Here is a 19827-nt window from a genome sequence, read left to right as displayed (position 1 = left end):
GAATTCTTCTGAGGATTGCCTCTCATAGCAATGTTCATTCAAACAGTAAAAGTGGCGATGTGGAGTCTGGGGGTGAAGATGCCTCCGTGTTCTTTCTTATCCCCTGTGTATAGTGAAATGCAGATTTGCCTTGGCTCCCTCTTGCTCTCTCAAGGATCTTGTTTACTACTTATATGTAAACTGGTGCTAACCACACATTCTTTTGTTTAAGATAGACCTGCTTAACCACTCCTGCCTACTTGGGGCTATGTGGGTTTGAACATATGAATTCCCCATGTAGGATGGTAGCGTAACTTTACATATAATGTTGCTGCACACATTTCACCCTGGTATTATTGACCAGTGAGTAAGAAGCAAAGTGAAGGTTTGCACAGAACTGTTTTACTGGGGGGTTTTAGCCTTAATTTCATTTTCCCAATAATATTTTTTATCAATAAATGAGGCTAGGAGTTAAGTGTCTCTGTGTAAATACCAAGAATGAAACTTTACAGCCTGGAAGACTGGATAGTATAATTATTTATAGTGTGCTGTAAGTATACATAGCCTAATATTTGGGAGGTATTCTATTGGCTTTAAGGTCAAGTATGTAGGGACTTCTCAGTCCCTCAAAAGTGTATCCAAAATCTCTGCAATGCGTTATGACTAGTGCAGCTGACAGCCATGAAAATGGCATTGGCTACAATAGAGCACAATAGAGAGAATGGGCATATCAAGAGAGATTGAAGTAGGAAGACAGTTTAAACCCCCTCATTGATGAGGTTCATTTAAATTTGAGGATAGATAATTTTCTTGATCTAAAACCAAGATACACCTTAATTCCAGTCTGAATTTGTCTAAGTTTTTAATTGAGAGTAATTATCCATTGGCACCAAAGGTCATGCTGGATTCTCCATCACTGACCACTTTTAACTGGCTGTTTTTCTTAAAGATATGGTCTAGGAAGTGGGGGAGGAGGGCGCTTTATGGTGTGTGTTATATAATCATAGAAATGTAGGGCTATAAAGGACCTTGAGACATCAAATCTAGCCCCCGGTGCTGAGGCAGGATCAAGTAAACCTAGATCATCCGTGACAGGTGTTTTTTCAACCTGTCCTTGAAAACGTTGAATAATGGTGATTCCATAACCTCTCTGGGAAGCTTATTCTAGAGCTTAACTATCTTTATATAGATTTTCCTATGTGTCACTGTGTCAAAAGCCTTATTTAAAAACAAGCTATATCACATCTATTGCTTCCCCCCATCCACCAGGCCAGTAATTCTATCATATGGGGGGGGGGTCAGTTTAGATGAACACAATGGTCCCTTTGGGAAGTTGAATATTGTAGCCAATAGAGCTAGTTTATCCTTTTATTTTACTCATCTGTAATGCAAAAACTTTATTTCATGTCATTTCTCATACCCCTCCTCCCCCCCCCCACACACACACAAGTGGCAGAAAGGGGAAAGCTTGAGTCTTCACCAAGAGGGAAAATCTCAGTTTTTTCAATTTCTCTTTGCAGCAGCTGAAGGAAAACGTAAAGTCTTCATCCCCACAACCTTGTAGCCTAACACAAACAGATCAGTGCTACATGGGGTCCTGGCTCCAATGCAAAACACAGATCAAGTGCCTTCAATCTGCCATACAACCAGTGGTGGCTGCTGTAGGCATGGTTGTGTTGAGTTCCCTGGGTGTTGTGGAGCCAGTGCCACACTCAGCACAGGGGAAGGTGGAGCAAGGGTGGGATAGCTCAGTGGTTTGAGCATTGGCCTGCTAAACTCAGGGTTGTGAGTTCAATCCTTGAGGGGGCCATTTAAGGATCTGGGGCAAAAAATTGGGGATTGGTCCTGCTTTGAGCAGCGGGTTGGACTAGATGACCTCCTGAGGTCCCTTCCAACCCTGAGATTCTATGATTCTATGATAGGAACGTGAGGTCCATTTGGGCGGGGCTTTTGCCCGCCAGCAGGAGCGGGATGGAGCGAGCGGAGCCTCCCCGGCTGCTAGGCGCGATGACAGGTGCGGCGCGTGACTGTCACTTGGGATTGCAGGAAGCAAGAAACGCCCATAATAGACTTTTAGGCTGGTCGCTGCTACGTCCGCTCCGCCCACTGAGAACCTAGATGCACCTCCCGGGGCCAGAGACGCCGCTGCGCCAGGGCAGAGAGGGGGCGCGCGCGCAGGTGCAGTGGGCGGGGCCGTGCGCGTCCTTCCCGCAGCCGGGCCGGTAGGGGCTGCAAGCCCGCAGCGCGCGCGCCTCGGAGGCCTTTCTGGTGCATTTAACACCGGGAGTAGCTCGTCGCGCGCGCCCGTGCCTGGCGCCTGCTCCGAAGCATTAGTGCAGCCTTTAAGGCCGGCAGGGCTGTTCTGCGGAGCTCTGCCCAGGGCACCTCTGGGTGCGTGCCTGGGATTGGGGGGGAAGCTGCGCTGCGCTGCTCGGGTGGGGCGCTCGCCCCGTCACCTGCCTACTTGTGCAGCAGCGAATACGCCGCTCGTTGGTGGCCGCGAAGCTAATGCATGAGCTGTGTGGGATGGAGAGGGCGCTGCGTGTCCCCTAAGGCACCCGCGTAGCTCCGAGTGCTCCTCCCAGCGAGCTGAACGTGCTGAGGGCTGTCGCCGCCGCCCGACGTCTGAGCGTCTCTCTCTTGGGATTCTTGTGCAGCTCGTCACGCCAGTCCAGGCTTATTAGCTGGCGGGCCCCGTGTATGTTTGGAGAGGGGTGTGCCCCGGGGGATTAGAGTAGCAGCTGCGGTGCTGTGCCCAGCTTGTACGTGGCGAGCAGAGTCGCCTCTGAGCCTGTGCTTGTATTGCGGGTGGGGAGGGACGCCCGCCACTTCTGCAATCAGAGCCTTCCTGTGGCGCTGCTGCCCGCGAGGGTGCTTGGTGCATGGCGCAGGCAGGGCTGGGCGAGGGGAGGCAGCGCGGCTGGGCGAGGGGAGGCAGCGCGGCTGGGCTCCGCGGCGGCTGGTGCTGATGTCACCGCTGTTCTCCTCGCTGCGTGGCTGATCCCGCCGCCGCCGCCTCTCGCTGCTGCTGCCGCCTTTGCTTTAGCAGTGTAAGCGCGCCGATCGGGAGCGGCCGGCCGGGCTCGGTCGGGTGAGTGAGTCGGCGGTGGGGCGGTCACAGGGGGGCCGCTGCTTCCTTTCCATCCCCTGGCTCGCTCGCTCGCTCGCTCTGCCTGGGGCTTTGTTATCTCTCAGCTGGGTCGGACGGCGCGTTGAATGTGACCTGCGTCTCGCCAGCATCCTCCTGGCGCCACGGCTCCGTGAATGAGTTAAACCTTCAAAACCAGCCCCATCAAGCTGCCTTTTGTCTCTGCCGGGAACATGTGGGTGAACCCCGGGGAGGTGCTGCTGGCAAACGCCCTGTGGGTCACGGAGAGGGCCAACCCTTACTTCATCCTGCAGAGGAGGAAGGGGCATGGAGGAGATGGAGGCGGCGGAGGACTGGCTGGTAAGGGAGAAGAGGGCGCCTCTCTGTGTAGCCATGCTGTGCATTTCAAGCCTACTTTGCCTTTAGGTGATTTGGCCCAGTCTTAATTTTGTTTGAGCTCAGCATCTAGCACTTGGTGAAATGACTGTATTTAGAACAGGAGTGATGCCCCATCTAGGCAGTGCATGTTCCCGACACAGGTAACCGGGAAAATCGTCTTTTCTCTCAGACAGTGCTTTTGACTCTTGACACCAGATCCCCGCCTGCCTCTCTTCTTTTTGGCTTTATCATCGCTTATTTAATCACAGGAGTCATATATCCAGTGCTGCAGCTGTTCAGTCATTGTTTTTTGAATGATTTGTCAGAGGAGTATCATTTCCCACATCAGTAACAATAAGACAGTAGAGGTGTCAAGGGAGAGAGGGTGAATTCAGGTGAGGGGAACTGTGTGAATTAAAATAATGGTATTGGGGGAAAATGTAATCATAAAGTTTTGTGATTAGGGAGCTGTAACTATTTTTCACCACATTCGCAAGAGTTTTTATCTCTCTGCCAGGGAAAATATTATTCCAGTGGAGGGTTACTACTTGACAGTTACCAGAGTGCAGTAGTATTAGGGTAGCATTAAATAATTTGTCTTTATTTGTAAATACTGTAAAGGTTTCCCTGGTACTTTACAATTTCTGTGATATTTGTAATTGCATAATATTATCTAGAAAATAAAGTAGTGGTATTTGATCTCTTGATACATTCAGGTGCAATTTGCAGATGTATTTTGATGAGCTTGCTTTTCTATTAGTACATATTGATTTTAGAAAAAAACCATAAACATGTATACATATCTGGCAGTAAGGGAACAGTTTTGCTTTTGAATCTCTACTGTATGTCCCTTTGGGATGTCCTAGATGATGTATGTGTTCTCAGAAGAGTAACTTTTTTCATTCATATTATGATTGTATGAGTTCTCTAAATATTTAGTATATTTTGACCAGTATAAATTATTACCACCAGCATTGAAAGCTTTACATTACTGGGATCATCTCACCCTGATAGTATTTTTATTTAAATATTATGTAACGTACACCTTTAATATTTTGATTCAACAGTGCCCTCCCTACCTATGGGTGTGTGTATAACACAAAAAAGGTCTTGAAAATTATGAATTTTTCTAGATTAAAAAAATACATGAATTGGGAATGTAGAACTCAACTCAGTTTTATTACCAGCCGTTCTTCCTGAATCAATACAAATCTCTGAATAAGTGAAACTTATTCTTTTAAGATTTTTGTTTTTTAATCCGTGTATGCTGAAATGAAATTCCTCTAAACTAGTCAAAATAAACATTGTGGAGTGCTTGCATTTTTGGAGCTAAGCTCTGTGTAGCTTTATTAGAGAATTTCATTTTTCTTTGGGCCTGGTGTGTTGTCCTTGCTTGAAAATAATTTACAATCTAATAAGTGCCTTTGCAGGGTGATTTTTCCAATTATAGTGACACGCTCAGGGATATTTGTTCATTCTTCAGCCATCAGCATTGTATGTTGATGAACCTACTCAGAGGTGCTGGAACTAGGGTGCTGGGGGTGCAATGAGGGGTGCTACCCCACTCCCTGGCTTGAAGTGGTTTCTATCGTTTACAGAGTTTTACAGTCTGGTTCAATGGCTCTCAACACCCCCACTATATAAATTGTTCCAGCATCCCTGAACCTACCTATTTGCTTCATAAAGAATGGCTGAAATACTGCTTCTCCTTGGCCATGGTAAATTATCGGCAATCACTCCATATTGGCTGCTGGCATTTCCTTTCATGGAAATTATGGACACGAGTGACAAATCCATCTTAAATGACTCTCTCCCCTCAGTAGTCTGCTACTCGTAAATTTGGCAAAGAATTCATCACATATTCTAATCCCCTGGATTGCATGATTGCTTCTTATGATTCTTTCCATTATCCTAATAATGTAGTATCTTTCCAGTCAGAGGAACAGTTATTGTGAACATTTGGGGCCTTATTCTCAACTGGCCTACAAAAAAAAATGCAGCCTACATACATATCCAATTGTGTATGTGGGTGATGATATAACTGTAGAGATTTAGTGGCCACTTCTGAAAATGTATTCTTTTGAGTCTCTACTTACATCGTTGAGTAGGGGTAGGACTGTTCCATTCTTTTGGAGTAAACCAGGCCACTGCATCCTCTTCTCTCAGTGTCTGATAGACCCACATTATTGGACGGGAAACTGAAGTTCAGAAAAAAAAGAGGAGTACTTGTGGCACCTTTAAAGACTAACAAATTTATTTGAGCATTAAGCTTTCGTGGGCTAAAACCCACTTCATCGGATGCATGCAGTGGAAATACAGTAGGAAGATAGATACACGCACAGAGAACATGAAAAAATGGGTATTGAAGTTAGATGTTCTCTTCTGGAGTTTTGATTCTTGAGATGTATTGTATACCATTAAGTGAACCACGTGAACACCAGTGTATATAGTATACAATATATAGTGCATATTGTCCTATGACAAACTCTTCTATACAGTCCCATATATTTGTTGTAAACTGCTGTTCAATTATGTTTGTTTGTATATGTGCCTTGCCTTGAATTGCACTTCACCTGGGAATGTGGTAATGGTAATAAGTAACTAAATCTTTCCTTTACTACTAGCAGTTCTTCACACTTGAAATATTATCTTTAGGCTTTTGATTTTTTGTTTTTGTTTAGCAAGAAATATTTTTGTAGCCTTTTCCATGAGATGATATGGATACTGCTTGCTGATAGGATCATACCTAAACAAATATGCATAGTATATAAAAATAGCCTTCATAAAATCATTAGTATTAGTGGTAATGCCCACAATTCTCAATCAGGAACAGGATCCCAGTGTGACAGGTGCTGTAGATCCACTCAAGAAGATGACAGTCTTTACTCCAAAGAATTTATAGTATAATTTAGTGTTTGCAATCTAGAACCAATCAAGGGGGAAATGAAACTTTTCTAGTGTATATATCTTGAGAGAACTCTTGGCACCACTTAACTTTGTCATATACTTAGGTAAACCTGACTAAAATACTCTTAAAATTTTTTTGCTTTTAGAAACCTAAGTGTCCCCCTACCTAGAGTATAAACTATTGAAACTTTACCTGAAGAAAAGCTCTGTGTAAGCTCAAAAGCTTGTGTTTCTCTCCAACAGAAGTCCAATAAAAATGATCACCTCACCCACCTAGTCTCCACTGAAACTTTACACAGTCAATAGAGGATGTATCTTGAAAAACTGATCACATTTGGGATGGTCCCTTAGAAATCCTGAAAATTGTGACTATAGTACTGTACTCTCAGAGCAGTTATCTGCCCCTGTTTAAAGAAACATGCAAGTGTAATTAGCAGGATGGTACTGCTTAAAGAAATATTTTCTTTCATTCATAATTCTGTTTGCAGTGACACAGTTCTGAAATTAGGTTGGTTAGATTATCCATTTACATGCCCGAAAATATAGTCCATCAGTGGATATGGCATCAAATAACAGTTTGTAAAATTTGAGGTGGTCACTGTGGGAAAACAAATCATTCATACTTAGACAACTGAAAATATCGTGTATATAAGGTTTTCACCATGGTAGAGTTATCTGCATTCTTCATGCTAAAAAGGAGACACAGTTTATCTCAGAAATGTGTCCTGAAGACGCAAACATTTTTTGTTTTTCCTTCTTGTGATGACTTCTGATGACCTGTTTTCCCCAGTACTGGCACACGAGGAAGTTTTGCCTTAGGTTTTAAAATTGCAATTGTCTTGCAGACTAGTTAAAAGAAGAACTTGTTAACACAAGAAAGTTGCACCACTATAACTAAAGGTGTGAATGTTAACTATCCGCAAACCCCTGTTTGGTACTCCTATTTTGGTATGAGTGGCTTATTTTGGTTTAGCTTGGTACTTGTACTGTAAGTTCTTTGGGACAGGGACCACTTTTTTTGTTATGTTAGCAAAGAGTATGTTTACATTGTGGTTAGACACCCAAGGCTGGCCTGGGTCAGCTGACTCAGGCTCATGGGGCTTGGCCTAAGGGGCTGTGTAATTGCGGTGTAGACTTTGCGCTCCGGCTCCAGCTCGAGTCCAAATGTCTACACTGCAATTAAACAGCCCCTTAGGCCAAGCCCCGCAAGCCTGAGTCAGCTGACCTGGGTCAGCTGTGGGTTTTTAACTGCAGTGTAGACATACCCTTAGAGCCTGGGCTCCAGCCCATGTCCAGGTGTCTACACTGCAGTTTTATAGTTCCACAGCCCAAACCCCACAAGCCTAAGTCAGCTGACCCAGGCCAGCTGCAGGTGTGCTGCAGTCTAGGCATACCCACAGTGACTGGAACAGTGGGCCATGGTCAAGGACTGGGACTCCTGTGAGCTACCACAATACAAATAATAAATTATAATAACTTAATAGCTTAAACTGATTATTTTGGTTTAGTAAAAATTGCTCTTCTGAACTCATATACTAACCCACATAGCTTTTTGTAGCAGTGTAACTATATGGGTTTAAAAATCAGTTTAGATTATACCACCGCAACTTTCTTTTGCAGAAAAGCCCTAATAGAAGATATGAGTTGTTGAGGTTTTTTTTTCTTTCAATAAGGGGGGGAGCGGGAATGGAAATGGCTTTTGGTAAATTGGGTTTTAATAGCCGCTCTGTAAACTCACCCTTTATCTTGAATCACTTCATTAATATTTCAGGATAAAACTAAAAGCTTATTTTCATGGTTTTAAAAAAAAATCAGTGTTTGATTAACATTGTTCGTAATGAAATCACATGTCACTTTTTATACTAGGTTTGCAAGCTTTTTCGGTATGTCTTATGAAGTGTCTGACCTTCAGACATGGAGTTTGATATTCTCTCTGTTCATCAATATGGCAAAGACCTTTATTGTATTATCTTCCTCGATGGTGGTAGGGATCCCCCATATCCCTATGACATCTTCTGTTTTTCCACACTTCAGATTTCCATTCTTCTCCCAATTTGACAGCAACCAGTTCTCTTGACCTAAGAGATCTTTGGCCAGACCTAGTTGGATACAAAGTGGTTGTGGTTGGGCAGCACAAAGTGCTCCTTCCCTGTGAGGGTCACATGTCTATATGGGATTTTCACCCTTGGGTAGTTGGGCAGTGAGAGATTGAGAGATGAAGTAGAACTTGGATCTTCCCCATGGTGGCACAGAGCTCAATCCTTGATATAAAATTCCTGTGCATGCCTTAGGCATTTATAAATGAAATAACCAGATTTTTTTCCTTCAAATGTAGAGCTTAATTTTAACACAACAAATAGATTAAAGAGAAGACTCTGGATATTAAACACATTCATATAAAGTGCACAGGTAGAAAGTCCGGGGTTGTGGTTTCTGTGGCTGATTTGTATAAACAAAAAAGAGGAGAAGCATCTTCCTTTTGCTAAAAATGTGGTTGCTTGATATGAAGTGTGGTTGCTTTTTGTTTTTTTAAAGGGACCAATTATTAAAGTATGTTTGGATCTCTAGGCAAGTAGCAGATTTTGTGTTTGTTTTCAAGAGTCATGTCTGTGGTATGAATTGTTTTGTAAATCAAGTATTTTTGTTAGCAGCTGGATCACCCCATGTATGAAAGCGCTCATTGCAAGCTGCGAAGTAGTACTGTAAGTCCAGAAAATGTTGCCAAAGATCTTTCTAGTACTTAATTGGTAGATGGCTGATTTTGCTGGTGTAACATTGTCTGTCTGTTCTCACCAAATATTTCTTTGTAGTGGGGAATGAGGATTGTCGCTGTTCCATTGGAAAGTAGGAATGGGAAGAGACTGGTTGACTGGTTCTTGTTGGTGAATGCCAAGTTTAAGTGACATGAAATGAAAGTGTCATTGTTACCGTGCACAGTACCATTATGTGGTACTGTTGAGCTTATGCCAAGATGATGATGATACCCCAAGTTTGGAAAAGGAATACGGTTTCCTCCCAAGTACAACTAAAGGATTTCTTGTGATTGAGGAAAGCATTGTTTATAAACCTTTATTTGTAGATACTGAAAGCATTTTTGAAAAATCACCCTTTAGTCCAACTTGTCACCTGACTCTATGAAAGATGTTTCATGCTTTTGCAAATTTTGCACCTGTTTTTTTCATTCCTGTTTAGCACAGACTGCTAGGATTTTATATTTCAAACTCAGTAGATACATTGTTTTTGATGAGGAACATGTGCTTTATGCAACTTGAAATGAAATAATACAGTTTGTGCAAATAACATATTGCACATACGTAGGCCACCATTTATTTCCTTGAGGCATATGAGTGTGTTTGTTTAAGTATCGGAACTTTGATTTTAATCAGCTGTCAACTTTCACACACCCAGACTAATATTCCCTCTTCTGCCATATTCTTTCTTCACTCCTTGCACCCAATCCCTCTCCACTTCTTATTTAAAAGGGGGGGAAAAAAAACAACTTAGCAGGTCTGTTGGGTTTTCGTCTGGAACCCATATACTTCTAATATATCACTCATGACTTAATGTCTGCATCAGAGTCTATTAAACTGGAGATACCTGGGGGCTCAGTGGAAAGACCACCAGACCTTCTTACACCCCTTTTGATGTAATTTTAAAGGCATCTGCAGTTATTGTGCCTATACATACTCTGGGTTTGTCTACACTGGGGAAACAAGTGATAGCATTTTAAAATGCTATGTAGCACCTAGCATTGACAAAGACAATCATGGACGTAAATTCAGTTTTGTCTTTCTCAGTTTGCAGCCAGACTGCTCCAGTGCTGCTAGTAGCTTTGCCAAACAGCAGCAGAGTGAAAATAATTAGACTTAGGTCAGTTTCATTTTGGATATTCAGAAGCCTGTGGTCATCAAGTAAACTGTTGAGCCATGTCAATTTCATATGAAGACTGCTTGGGGAAAAAGGTGTGAACAGCAGCAGAGGCAGGCACTGAAAGCATTCACATGGGTAGAAGACTTTAAAACAGAAGGTTGAGAGGGGATTAGATCTTGTCTACATTGGAAGATATGTTGTGTGGGGGAGGCGGGTGTTTGGTTTGGTTTTGTATAATCTAAGGTATGAATTTAAATGGATATAGTTAGATCGGTATAACCCCCATGTGAACTCTCTTATTCTTGTGTTGGTGGGGTTATTTTTTTGGGCTTAGTTGATGTTGCCTGGGAAGGAATTCAAGCTAAATGTATAATTACTGGTAAAACATTCCCTTTTAGGCAAGCCCTTAGGCCTCGTCTATACTGCCGCTTAACAGGGCTGCAACTTTCTTGCTCAGGGTGTGAAAAAACACACCCCTGAGCGCTGCAAGTTTCAGCGCTGTAAAGTGTCAGTGTAGACAGTGCACCAGCACTGGTCGCTACTCCCCTCGTGGAGGTGGTTTTTTTTTTTTTTTTTTACAGCCACAACTACACAGCCACGGCAGCGCTTTAATGTTGCTAGTGAAGACATAGGCTTTGCTAATCTAAGGGTTTCTTCTTCTCTAAGGGGTTGTCTACACTGCCCCAGGGTTTGGACTATGGGGTGTGAGCCCATGCACCAAAGTGCTCTGTGGATGCTGTAGATGCGGAACTGAAAGATTCCTAGTTCCCATTAACATAGTCCTCTTCAAACAGAATCTTCATATCTATCAGTCACCTAGCCAGTTGCTGCGACACTTCCTCCCCAAGCAGAATGTGGGAATGGCACCCTGGTAGAAATCTCAGCACCTTCCTTGCTTCTCAAAAGTTAAACCCAGTCCTTGCCACCTTCAACAGGATGTTGCTTCTAGACCACACTGTCGGCACTATTGTCAGACTAGAATGTTCAGTTTTCCAACTAGTAGAAGTTTAACTTTTTGAGAATGGCATCAATGTATTAATCTAGTGCAGTGGCTCTCAACTTTTCCATACTACTGTACCCCTTTCAGGAGTTTGATTTGTCTTGCATACCCCCAAGTATCACCTCACTTTAAAACTACTTGTTTACAAAATCAGACATAAGCATACAAAACAGCACACTGTTACTGAAAAATTGTCTACTTTCTCATTTTACCATATAATTATAAAATAAATCAATTGGAATATAAATATTGTACTTACATTTCAGTATATGTGTACAGAGTATATGTATACAATAACAAGTCATTGTACGATATTTTAGTTTGTATTGACTTTGCTAGTGCTTTTGATGTAGCCTGTTGTAAAAGTAGGCAAATATCTAGATGAGTTGATGTGCCCTCCTGGAAGACTCCCCTGCATACACCCAGGGGTACGTGTGCTCTTGGTTGAGAACCACTGATCTAGTGTCATTCATGAAGTCCATAGAACTACTCACACAAGTAAGGCAAATTGGATTTGTATCATAATATTAACTATGGAGCTTTGAGTATTTACGCTGGCCTTTAACAGGTATGTCATTGGACCTCTTCCTGTAATAAAAATAAATGAGTGAGCTGATTACCTAATCAGCCACGAGGACTGCCTTGCAAAAGTAGGGGAAAATAATGATTCATTGTTGTGACTAAGGAAAATTAAAATTATCTTCTCATACTGAATGTCTTGGCTATTTTGTTTTTGTTGTTGTTGTGAGTCACTATTTTTATAACCTAGCTAATGACATCCAAGCTTTAGGACAACTCTTCACAGCCTATTAAATCTTACAAAATTTAATTCTTAGGGCCAGGTCATGGTGTAAATCAGCATAGCTTCATCAAAGATTGCCTCTAGGGGTGACAAAGTAGTTAGTTCTACAGACCTACACAATCCTTTGGTGGAGCTTCCTACATCTTTAGCAACTGTACTGGGAGTATGACGGGGCAATTTCCTGCAATAGCCTTGAAAAACCTTACTGAATTAAGTTTAAGTATCTGTGGAGTCCACTGTATTGAATGCAAAGGTAATATATTATTTTGAGCACTTGGAAGTGTGAACTTCAAAGGACTATCTTGAATAATGGGTCAGACAAGAATGGACTTGAAAAAACAGTGTCAAGTGGTTTGCCTGGAAAATCTCTAGGGGGAGGTGAATGCAAATTCCCACCTCCAGTTATGCAGGCACACAGCCTTTTGAAGCTGTGCCCTGCGGAAGGGCCTCTTTTCTGCTGATTATCTGTTCCTGGAATCTGAAGATCAAAGGCCAAAGCTGTATAAAGGAAAGACATAGGGCTTGTCTACACTGGCAATTTACAGCGGTGCAAATTTCTCACTCAGGGGTGTGAAAAAACGCCACCCTGAGCACAGCAAGTTTCAGTGCTGTAAAGCACCAGTGTAGACAGTGCACCAGCGCTGGGAGCTGCGCCCTTGTGGAGGTGGGGTTTTTTTTTAGAGTGCTGGGAGAGCTCTCTCCCAGCGCTGTGCCACGACCACACAAGCCACGTTAAAGCGCTGCCAGTGTAGACTAGCCCTCACCCATTCCTGAGGGATCACTGTCCTGAGATAAAGCTGTTATGAACTTATGACCACAGAATAACCCCGTTGTTGGAGTTGGATGGGTGATCTCTGGTAGTCTTATTAAGATGCATGTAGGTTTTTTTTTTATTGTTTTTAATGTTTTCTCTCTAATGCTTTCAGCTTAATAAATGTGTTTGCTTAGAGCTATGTGGTAACTTGTAACTTTGGGCAATTACACTGCTTATAGTCTCTGAAGAGAAAGCAAAACACTGAAGTTGGCCTGTCTAGGCATTCTGGCTCGCTGCTACAGTGAAGGCATGGAATTGTGTAGCCTGAAAAAAACTAATCGTCGGGAGCGAGAGGCGAATCTCTGCCCAAGAGAAGTGATGGCTGGGAGGAGCCAGAAGACTAAAAGTGGGTGCCCTTGCTGGCCATGGAGGGAGAAATACAGGTGCAGTTGTCCGCAGCTCTGACAGGGTCTTTAACAATTACTGTTTACAGAAGTATCCATTATGGGCTCACGATGTATAGTAGAAGGGAACCATCAACACACTTCATGTATTGGGAGGCCATTGATTGTACATCTTTTATTTAGTGTTTAAAACGTCACACTGAAAAGTAATATGAATGTTTTGAAAAATTACTAAGAAGTGATATGATTTTGCATGCTCTCCTAGGGTCAGTTTGGGACACTTCCCCTTCCTCCCCAGTCATAGAAGCGAGTGGTTCTGTAAGTAGGCCCGATGAGGTCAATGGGACTGTTTGTTTGAGTAGTGCTCACCAATGTGATGGAAGGGGTGAGGGGGGAGCATCACAATCTGGCTAAATCTTTATTCTGTTTGAGTTTAGTTGATACAACATGTAGTGCTGGACTTGCTCTTATGTCTTAAAGATTTACATACTAAACTGCAATAGAAAAAAATAAATATTTGACTGAAGATGACCTGAAAATTGTCCATTTGATTGTACACTATGGTTATTTTTGTAGAGTGATTCTGACTTTTTTTAGTAATGGATGGAAATTTTTAAAATAAATATTAAGAAAGAAAAATGTGAGTTATCTTTATTTTGGTAGGCCACATGTAAAATTATGCAAATTAAGAAGAGCTCTGCATAGTCCTGAAATGAATCCTCTGCAGAGAGTTACTATGGCAGTTTACGATCATGGCTCCACAAAGGCCCTAGTGACCATACTCAGTGAGAAATCAGTCATGGCAGCTCAGTATGTCTTCAGTAAGAGTCAGTTTTTCTTTGTGCAGGATGCCTATTATACTGAATGTTGTGGGAGTAATGGATCATTGGGATTGAATGGAAAAGTCCAAAAAATCACTGAGTTAAAACTTGCAAGTTGAACTGGAAGTTTCACAGTCTGCTGTAGTCCTCAGCTTTTTGACAAATAGCTTGTGTAATAGACAGCTGTTGCTGTATCATGCAATGACTTTAAGGTTTGAAGGGCTACTGTGCTTCATCATCCAGGTGACCGTGTCTAACCTGGTTTTAGATAACCAAAAAATGTTGCCAGAGAGTCCAAGTCCCTGATCTTGCAGTCACCTTTGTTCTACTTCACATGAAACCCTCTTTGTCTAAGGGTCTGTGTGCAATTACAAGTGTCCACTCATGTGGATGTGGTTTCTCTAAGCCCTGGTCTACACTAGGACTTTAGGTCGAATTTAGCAACGTTAAATCGATTTAAACCTGCACCCGTCCACACAGTGAAGCCCTTTATTTCGACTTAAAGGGCTCTTAAAATCGATTTCCTTACTCCACCCCTGACAAGTGGATTAGCGCTTAAATCGACGTTCCCAGCTCGAATTTGGGGTACTGTGGACACAATTCGATGGTATTGGCCTCCGGGAGCTATCCCAGAGTGCTCCATTCTGACCGCTCTGGACAGCACTCTCAACTCAGATGCACTGGCCAGATAGACAGGAAAAGAACCGCGAACTTTTGAATCTCATTTCCTGTTTGGCCAGCGTGGCAAGCTGCAGGTGACCATGCAGAGCTCATCAGCACAGGTGACCATGATGGAGTCCCAGAATCGCAAAAGAGCTCCAGCATGGACCGAACGGGAGGTACGGGATCTGATCACTGTTTGGGGAGAGGAATCCGTGCTATCAGAACTCCGTTCCAGTTTTCGAAACGCCAAAACCTTTGTGAAAATCTCCCAGGGCATGAAGGACAGAGGCCATAACAGGGACCCGAAGCAGTGCCGCGTGAAACTGAAGGAGCTGAGGCAAGCCTACCAGAAAACCAGAGAGGCGAACAGCCGCTCTGGGTCAGAGCCCCAAACATGCCGCTTCTATGATGAGCTGCATGCCATTTTAGGGGGTTCAGCCACCACTACCCCAGCCGTGTTGTTTGACTCCTTCAATGGAGATGGAGGCAATACGGAAGCAGGTTTTGGGGACGAAGAAGATGAGGAGGAGGAGGAGGTTGTAGATAGCTCACAGCAAGCAAGCGGAGAAACCGGTTTTCCCGACAGCCAGGAACTGTTTCTCACCCTAGACCTGGAGCCAGTACCCCCCGAACCCACCCAAGGCTGCCTCCTGGACCCAGCAGGCGGAGAAGGGACCTCTGGTGAGTGTACCTTTTAAAATGCTATACATGGTTTAAAAGCAAGCATGTGAAAGGATTACTTTGCCCTGGCATTTGCGGTTCTCCTAGATGTAGTCCTAAAGCCTTTGCAAAAGGTTTCTGGGGAGGGCAGCCTTATTTCGTCCTTCATGGTAGGACACTTTATCACTCCAGGCCAGTAACACATACTCGGGAATCACTGTAGAACAAAGCATTGCAGTGTATGTTTGCTGGCATTCAACCAAAATCCGTTCTTTCTCTCTCTGTGTTATTCTCAGGAGAGTGAGATATAATTCATGGTCACCTGGTTGAAATAGGGTGCTTTTCTTCAGGGACGCTCAGTATAGCCCATTCCTGCTGGGCTGTTTGCCTGTGGCTGAACAGAAATGTTCCCCGCTGTTAGCCACAGGGAGGGGGGAAGGTTGAGGGGGTAGTCACGCGGTGGGAGGAGGCAAAATGCGACCTTGTAACGAAAGCACATGTGCTATGTATGTAATGTAAACAGCAAGGTTTACCCTGAAAGAGTGTAGCCACTGTTTTATAAAATGTGTCTTTTTAAATACCGCTGTCCCTTTTTTTTTCTCCACCAGCTGGATGTGTTTCAATGATCACAGGATCTTCTCCTTCCCAGAGGCTAGTGAAGCTTAGAAAGAAAAAAAACGCACTCGCGATGAAATGTTCTCCGAGCTCATGCTGTCCTCCCACACTGACAGAGCACAGACGAATGCGTGGAGGCAAATAATGTCAGAGTGCAGGAAAGCACAAAATGACTGGGAGGAGAGGTGGAGGGCTGAAGAGAGTAAGTGGCGGGCTGAAGACAGGGCTGAAGCTCAAATGTGGCGGCAGCGTGATGAGAGGAGGCAGGATTCAATGCTGAGGCTGCTGCAGGACCAAACCAGAATGCTCCAGTGTATGGTTGAGCTGCAGCAAAGGCAGCTGGAGCACAGACTGCCACTGCTGCCCCTCTGTAACCAACCGCCCTCCTCCCCAAGTTCCATAGCCTCCACACCCAGACGCCCAAGAACGCGGTGGGGGGGCCTCCGGCCAACCAGCCACTCCACAACAGAGGATTGCCCAAAAAAAAGAAGGCTGTCATTCAATAAATTTTAAAGTTGTAAACTTTTAAAGTGCTGTGCTTAAAGTGCTGTGTGGCATTTTCCTTCCCTCCTCCACCACCCCTCCTGGGATACCTTGGTAGTCATCTCCCTATTTGTGTGATGAATGAATAACGAATGCATGACTGTGAAGCAGCAATGACTTTATTGCCTCTGCAAGCGGTGATTAAAGGGAGGAGGGGAGGGTGGTTAGCTTACAGGGAAGTAGAGTGAACCAAGGGGCGGGGGGTTTCATCAAGGAGAAACAAACAGAACTTTCACACTGTAGCCTGGCCAGTCATGAAACTGGTTTTCAAAGCTTCTCTGATGCGTACCGCGCCCTCCTGAGCTCTTCTAACCGCCCTGGTGTCTGGCTGCGCGTAACCAGCAGCTAGGCGATTTGCCTCAGCCTCCCACCCCGCCATAAACGTCTCCCCCTTACTCTCACAGATATTGTGGAGCACACAGCAAGCAGTAATAACAGTGGGAATATTGGTTTCGCTGAGGTCTAAGCGAGTCAGTAAACTGCGCCAGCGCGCCTTTAAACGTCCAAATACACATTCTACCACCATTCTGCACTTGCTCAGCCTGTAGTTGAACAGCTCCTGACCACTGTCCAGGCTGCCTGTGTACGGCTTCATGAGCCATGGCATTAAGGGGTAGGCTGGGTCCCCAAGGATACATATAGGCATTTCAACATCCCCAACAGTTATTTTCTGGTCTGGGAAGAAAGTCCCTTCCTGCAGCTTTTGAAACAGACCAGAGTTCCTGAAGATGCGAGCATCATGCACCTTTCCCGGCCATCCCACGTTGATGTTGGTGAAACGTCCCTTGTGATCCACCAGAGCTTGCAGCACTATCGAAAAGTACCCCTTGCGGTTTATGTACTCGCCGGCTTGGTGCTCTGGTGCCAAGATAGGGATATGGGTTCCGTCTATAGCCCCACCACAGTTAGGGAATCCCATTGCAGCAAAGCCATCCACTCTGACCTGCACATTTCCCAGGGTCACTACCCTTGATATCAGCAGATCTTTGATTGCGTGAGCTACTTGCATCACAGCAGCCCCCACAGTAGATTTGCCCACTCCAAATTGATTCCCAACTGACCGGTAGCTGTCTGGCGTTGCAAGCTTCCACAGGGCTATCGCCACTCGCTTCTCAACTGTGAGGGCTGCTCTCATCCTGGTATTCATGCGCTTCAGGGCAGGGGAAAGCAAGTCACAAAGTTCCATGAAAGTGCCCTTACGCAAAAGTTTCACAGCCACTGGGAATCGTCCCAGACCTGCAACACTATGCGGTCCCACCAGTCTGTGCTTGTTTCCCGAGCCCAGAATCGGCGTTCCACAGCATGAACCTGCCCCATTAGCACCATGATGCATGCATTGGCAGGGCCCATGCTTTCAGAGAAATCTGTGCCCATGTCCTGATCACTCACGGGACCGCGCTGACGTCGCCTCCTCGCCCGGTATCGCGTTGCCATGTTCTGGTGCTGCATATACTGCTGGATAATGCGTGTGGTGGTTGATGTGCTCCTAATTGCCAAAATGAGCTCAGCGGCCTCCATGCTTGCCTTGGTATGGCGTCCGCACAGAAAGAAGGCGCGGAACGATTGTCTGCCGTTGCTCTGACGGAGGGAGGGGCGACTGACGACACGGCTTACAGGGTTGGCTTCAGGGAGCTAAAATCAACAAAGGGTGTGTCTGTACATCAAGGAGTATTTCAGGCAGGACTGCACGGAGGGTTCCAATAAGAAATGGTGCACCAAAGTTATCGTTGTTATTGGAACAAGGAGGTTAGCCTGGCCTCTGATTGATACATGGCTAGATTAACCTCGCTGCGCCTTCTCTGTGACTGACTGTAGTGTGATCTAGACAGGGGAGGAGGAAAATGAGTCCAAAACAAATCTGGTCTATGTCTTGTTCTGACCCACTCCATCTATCCTTTACATCTTTGGCTGGCAGCAGACAAAAAAGGCGCGAAATGATTGTCTGCCCTTGCTTTCACGGGGGGAGGGAGGGTGGGAACGGGGTCCTGACGATATGTACCCAGAACCACCCGCGACAATGTTTTAGCCCCATCAGGCATTGGGATATCAACCCAGAATTCCAATGGGCAGCGGAGACTGCGGGAACTGTGGGATAGCTACCCACAGTGCAACGCTCCGGAAGTCGACGCTTGCCTCGGTATTGTGGAAGCGCTCCGCCGAGTTAATGCACTTAATGCACTTAGAGCATTTTCTGTGGGGACACACACACTCGAATATATAAAACTGATTTCAAAAAAACCGACTTCTATAAATTCGACCTAATTTCGTAGTGTAGACATACCCTAAGACGGGGAGGAGGCCAGAGGACTGTGTGCGCCCATGTGTACATCTTCAAATATAAAGTTTTCATAAAACCAAACAAATGGAGGATTACTCTATAGGACTGTCTTTAAAAACTTGCTTAGATGGAATATAATATGCTTTCAGTCAAAACACCAATTGCTGCATCAAAATCTGCAGAAGCTATTTTTACTTAAAAATGTAATTATTGAATATACTTAAAGAGAGGCAAAAAATGGGGCTGAGAAACATTGTCCATGGCAAACATTTCAAGAAGACTTTGGTTTGATCTCTGTCCTCTTAATAACATGCAAATAATTTTTATTTCTGTAAATTTCTCAACTGCTTTATTTCTCAACTGCTATAATAGGTGTTAGCATATTTGAGTATCCAAACATCAGAAGACCTATCAAGCTTTAGTCTTAATGATATTATTTTTATACATATAGCAGTAGTATAAGACGTGCATGTCCTGTCCCCTCATCTCTCTTCTTCTCCCAACCAGGGTACTGAGCACTTGCATCTCCAGTTGTTTTTATGGGATAGGTAGGTGATCAGCACTTCTGAAAACCAAGCCAGCAGTGTCTACAGATCCACGAAAGAGGGGATCACAATGAAATCAGGATTGTCTCTGTTAAATCTCTTGCTGTGTTCAGATCGAGAGCGGATGTCTTTCTGGAAGATATGCTTTAATGAAATAAAAGTTACTGGACTCAGTACAGCAGTAACTGGGTGAAATTTAATGGTCTATGGTATACACAAGGTCAGATAATCTAATCTGGCTTTAAAATCTATGAAAATGAATTATTTTATTTGGCTGTAAAGGACACAAGTGCAATAAAATAAGCCAGTACAGACTAGTCTCTTATCTCTGTATCTTGTCAGTCTCCCATGATAGTATTAGCATGTCTCTCAACCTGCCAGGCCCAAATGTGAGACACATTGTGCAGTGGGCACACACATTGTTCATGCAGGAAATGTAAAATGCTCTAGAATTCCTTCCTTTAGTGTCAATAACTCTTTCTATAACCTCAATTTCATGATTCTTTATTTCTGATATAGT

The 19827-nt window shown here is 44.1% G+C and overlaps 2 protein-coding genes across 5 annotated transcripts in view; both read left to right on the top strand.

Annotated features, from left to right (window-relative positions):
• The first annotated feature begins 2103 nt into the window (after window positions 1-2103).
• The window catches only part of TBC1D9 (TBC1 domain family member 9), an 85006-nt gene continuing 67282 nt past the window's right edge, over window positions 2104-19827 (top strand). For 3 of the 4 annotated variants that reach the window (XM_073341203.1, XM_073341204.1, XM_073341201.1), the window contains exon 1: window positions 2106-3427. In XM_073341203.1, the coding sequence (XP_073197304.1) occupies window positions 3301-3427 (127 nt within the window). In that variant the 5' untranslated portion in view covers window positions 2106-3300. Of the gene's footprint in view, window positions 3428-19827 lie in introns of all 4 variants that reach the window. The other variant, XM_073341202.1, reaches the window with a different exon arrangement.
• LOC140909963 (uncharacterized) lies at window positions 14700-16433 on the top strand. The gene is made up of 2 exons (XM_073340060.1): window positions 14700-15347; window positions 15935-16433. Exons 1-2 carry the CDS (start codon window positions 14765-14767, stop codon window positions 16084-16086), a joined length of 735 nt encoding a protein of 244 aa, XP_073196161.1. The 5' UTR covers window positions 14700-14764; the 3' UTR covers window positions 16087-16433.

This window comes from Lepidochelys kempii, chromosome 4 (genome assembly GCF_965140265.1).
Source record: "Lepidochelys kempii isolate rLepKem1 chromosome 4, rLepKem1.hap2, whole genome shotgun sequence".
In the NCBI taxonomy this organism is placed as follows: domain Eukaryota; kingdom Metazoa; phylum Chordata; order Testudines; family Cheloniidae; genus Lepidochelys; species Lepidochelys kempii.
Note: the sequence above shows the minus strand (reverse complement) of the source record. Positions and strands in the feature narration are given on the sequence as shown.

Bases quoted from the DNA above. Each gene is read 5' to 3' on its own strand.
- LOC140909963 (XM_073340060.1), top strand. From the start codon at position 14,765: ATGCAGAGCTCATCAGCACAGGTGACCATGATGGAGTCCCAGAATCGC. The intron at 15,348-15,934 runs GTGAGTGTACCT...TTTCTCCACCAG, and splicing joins AGGCGGAGAAGGGACCTCTG to CTGGATGTGTTTCAATGATC.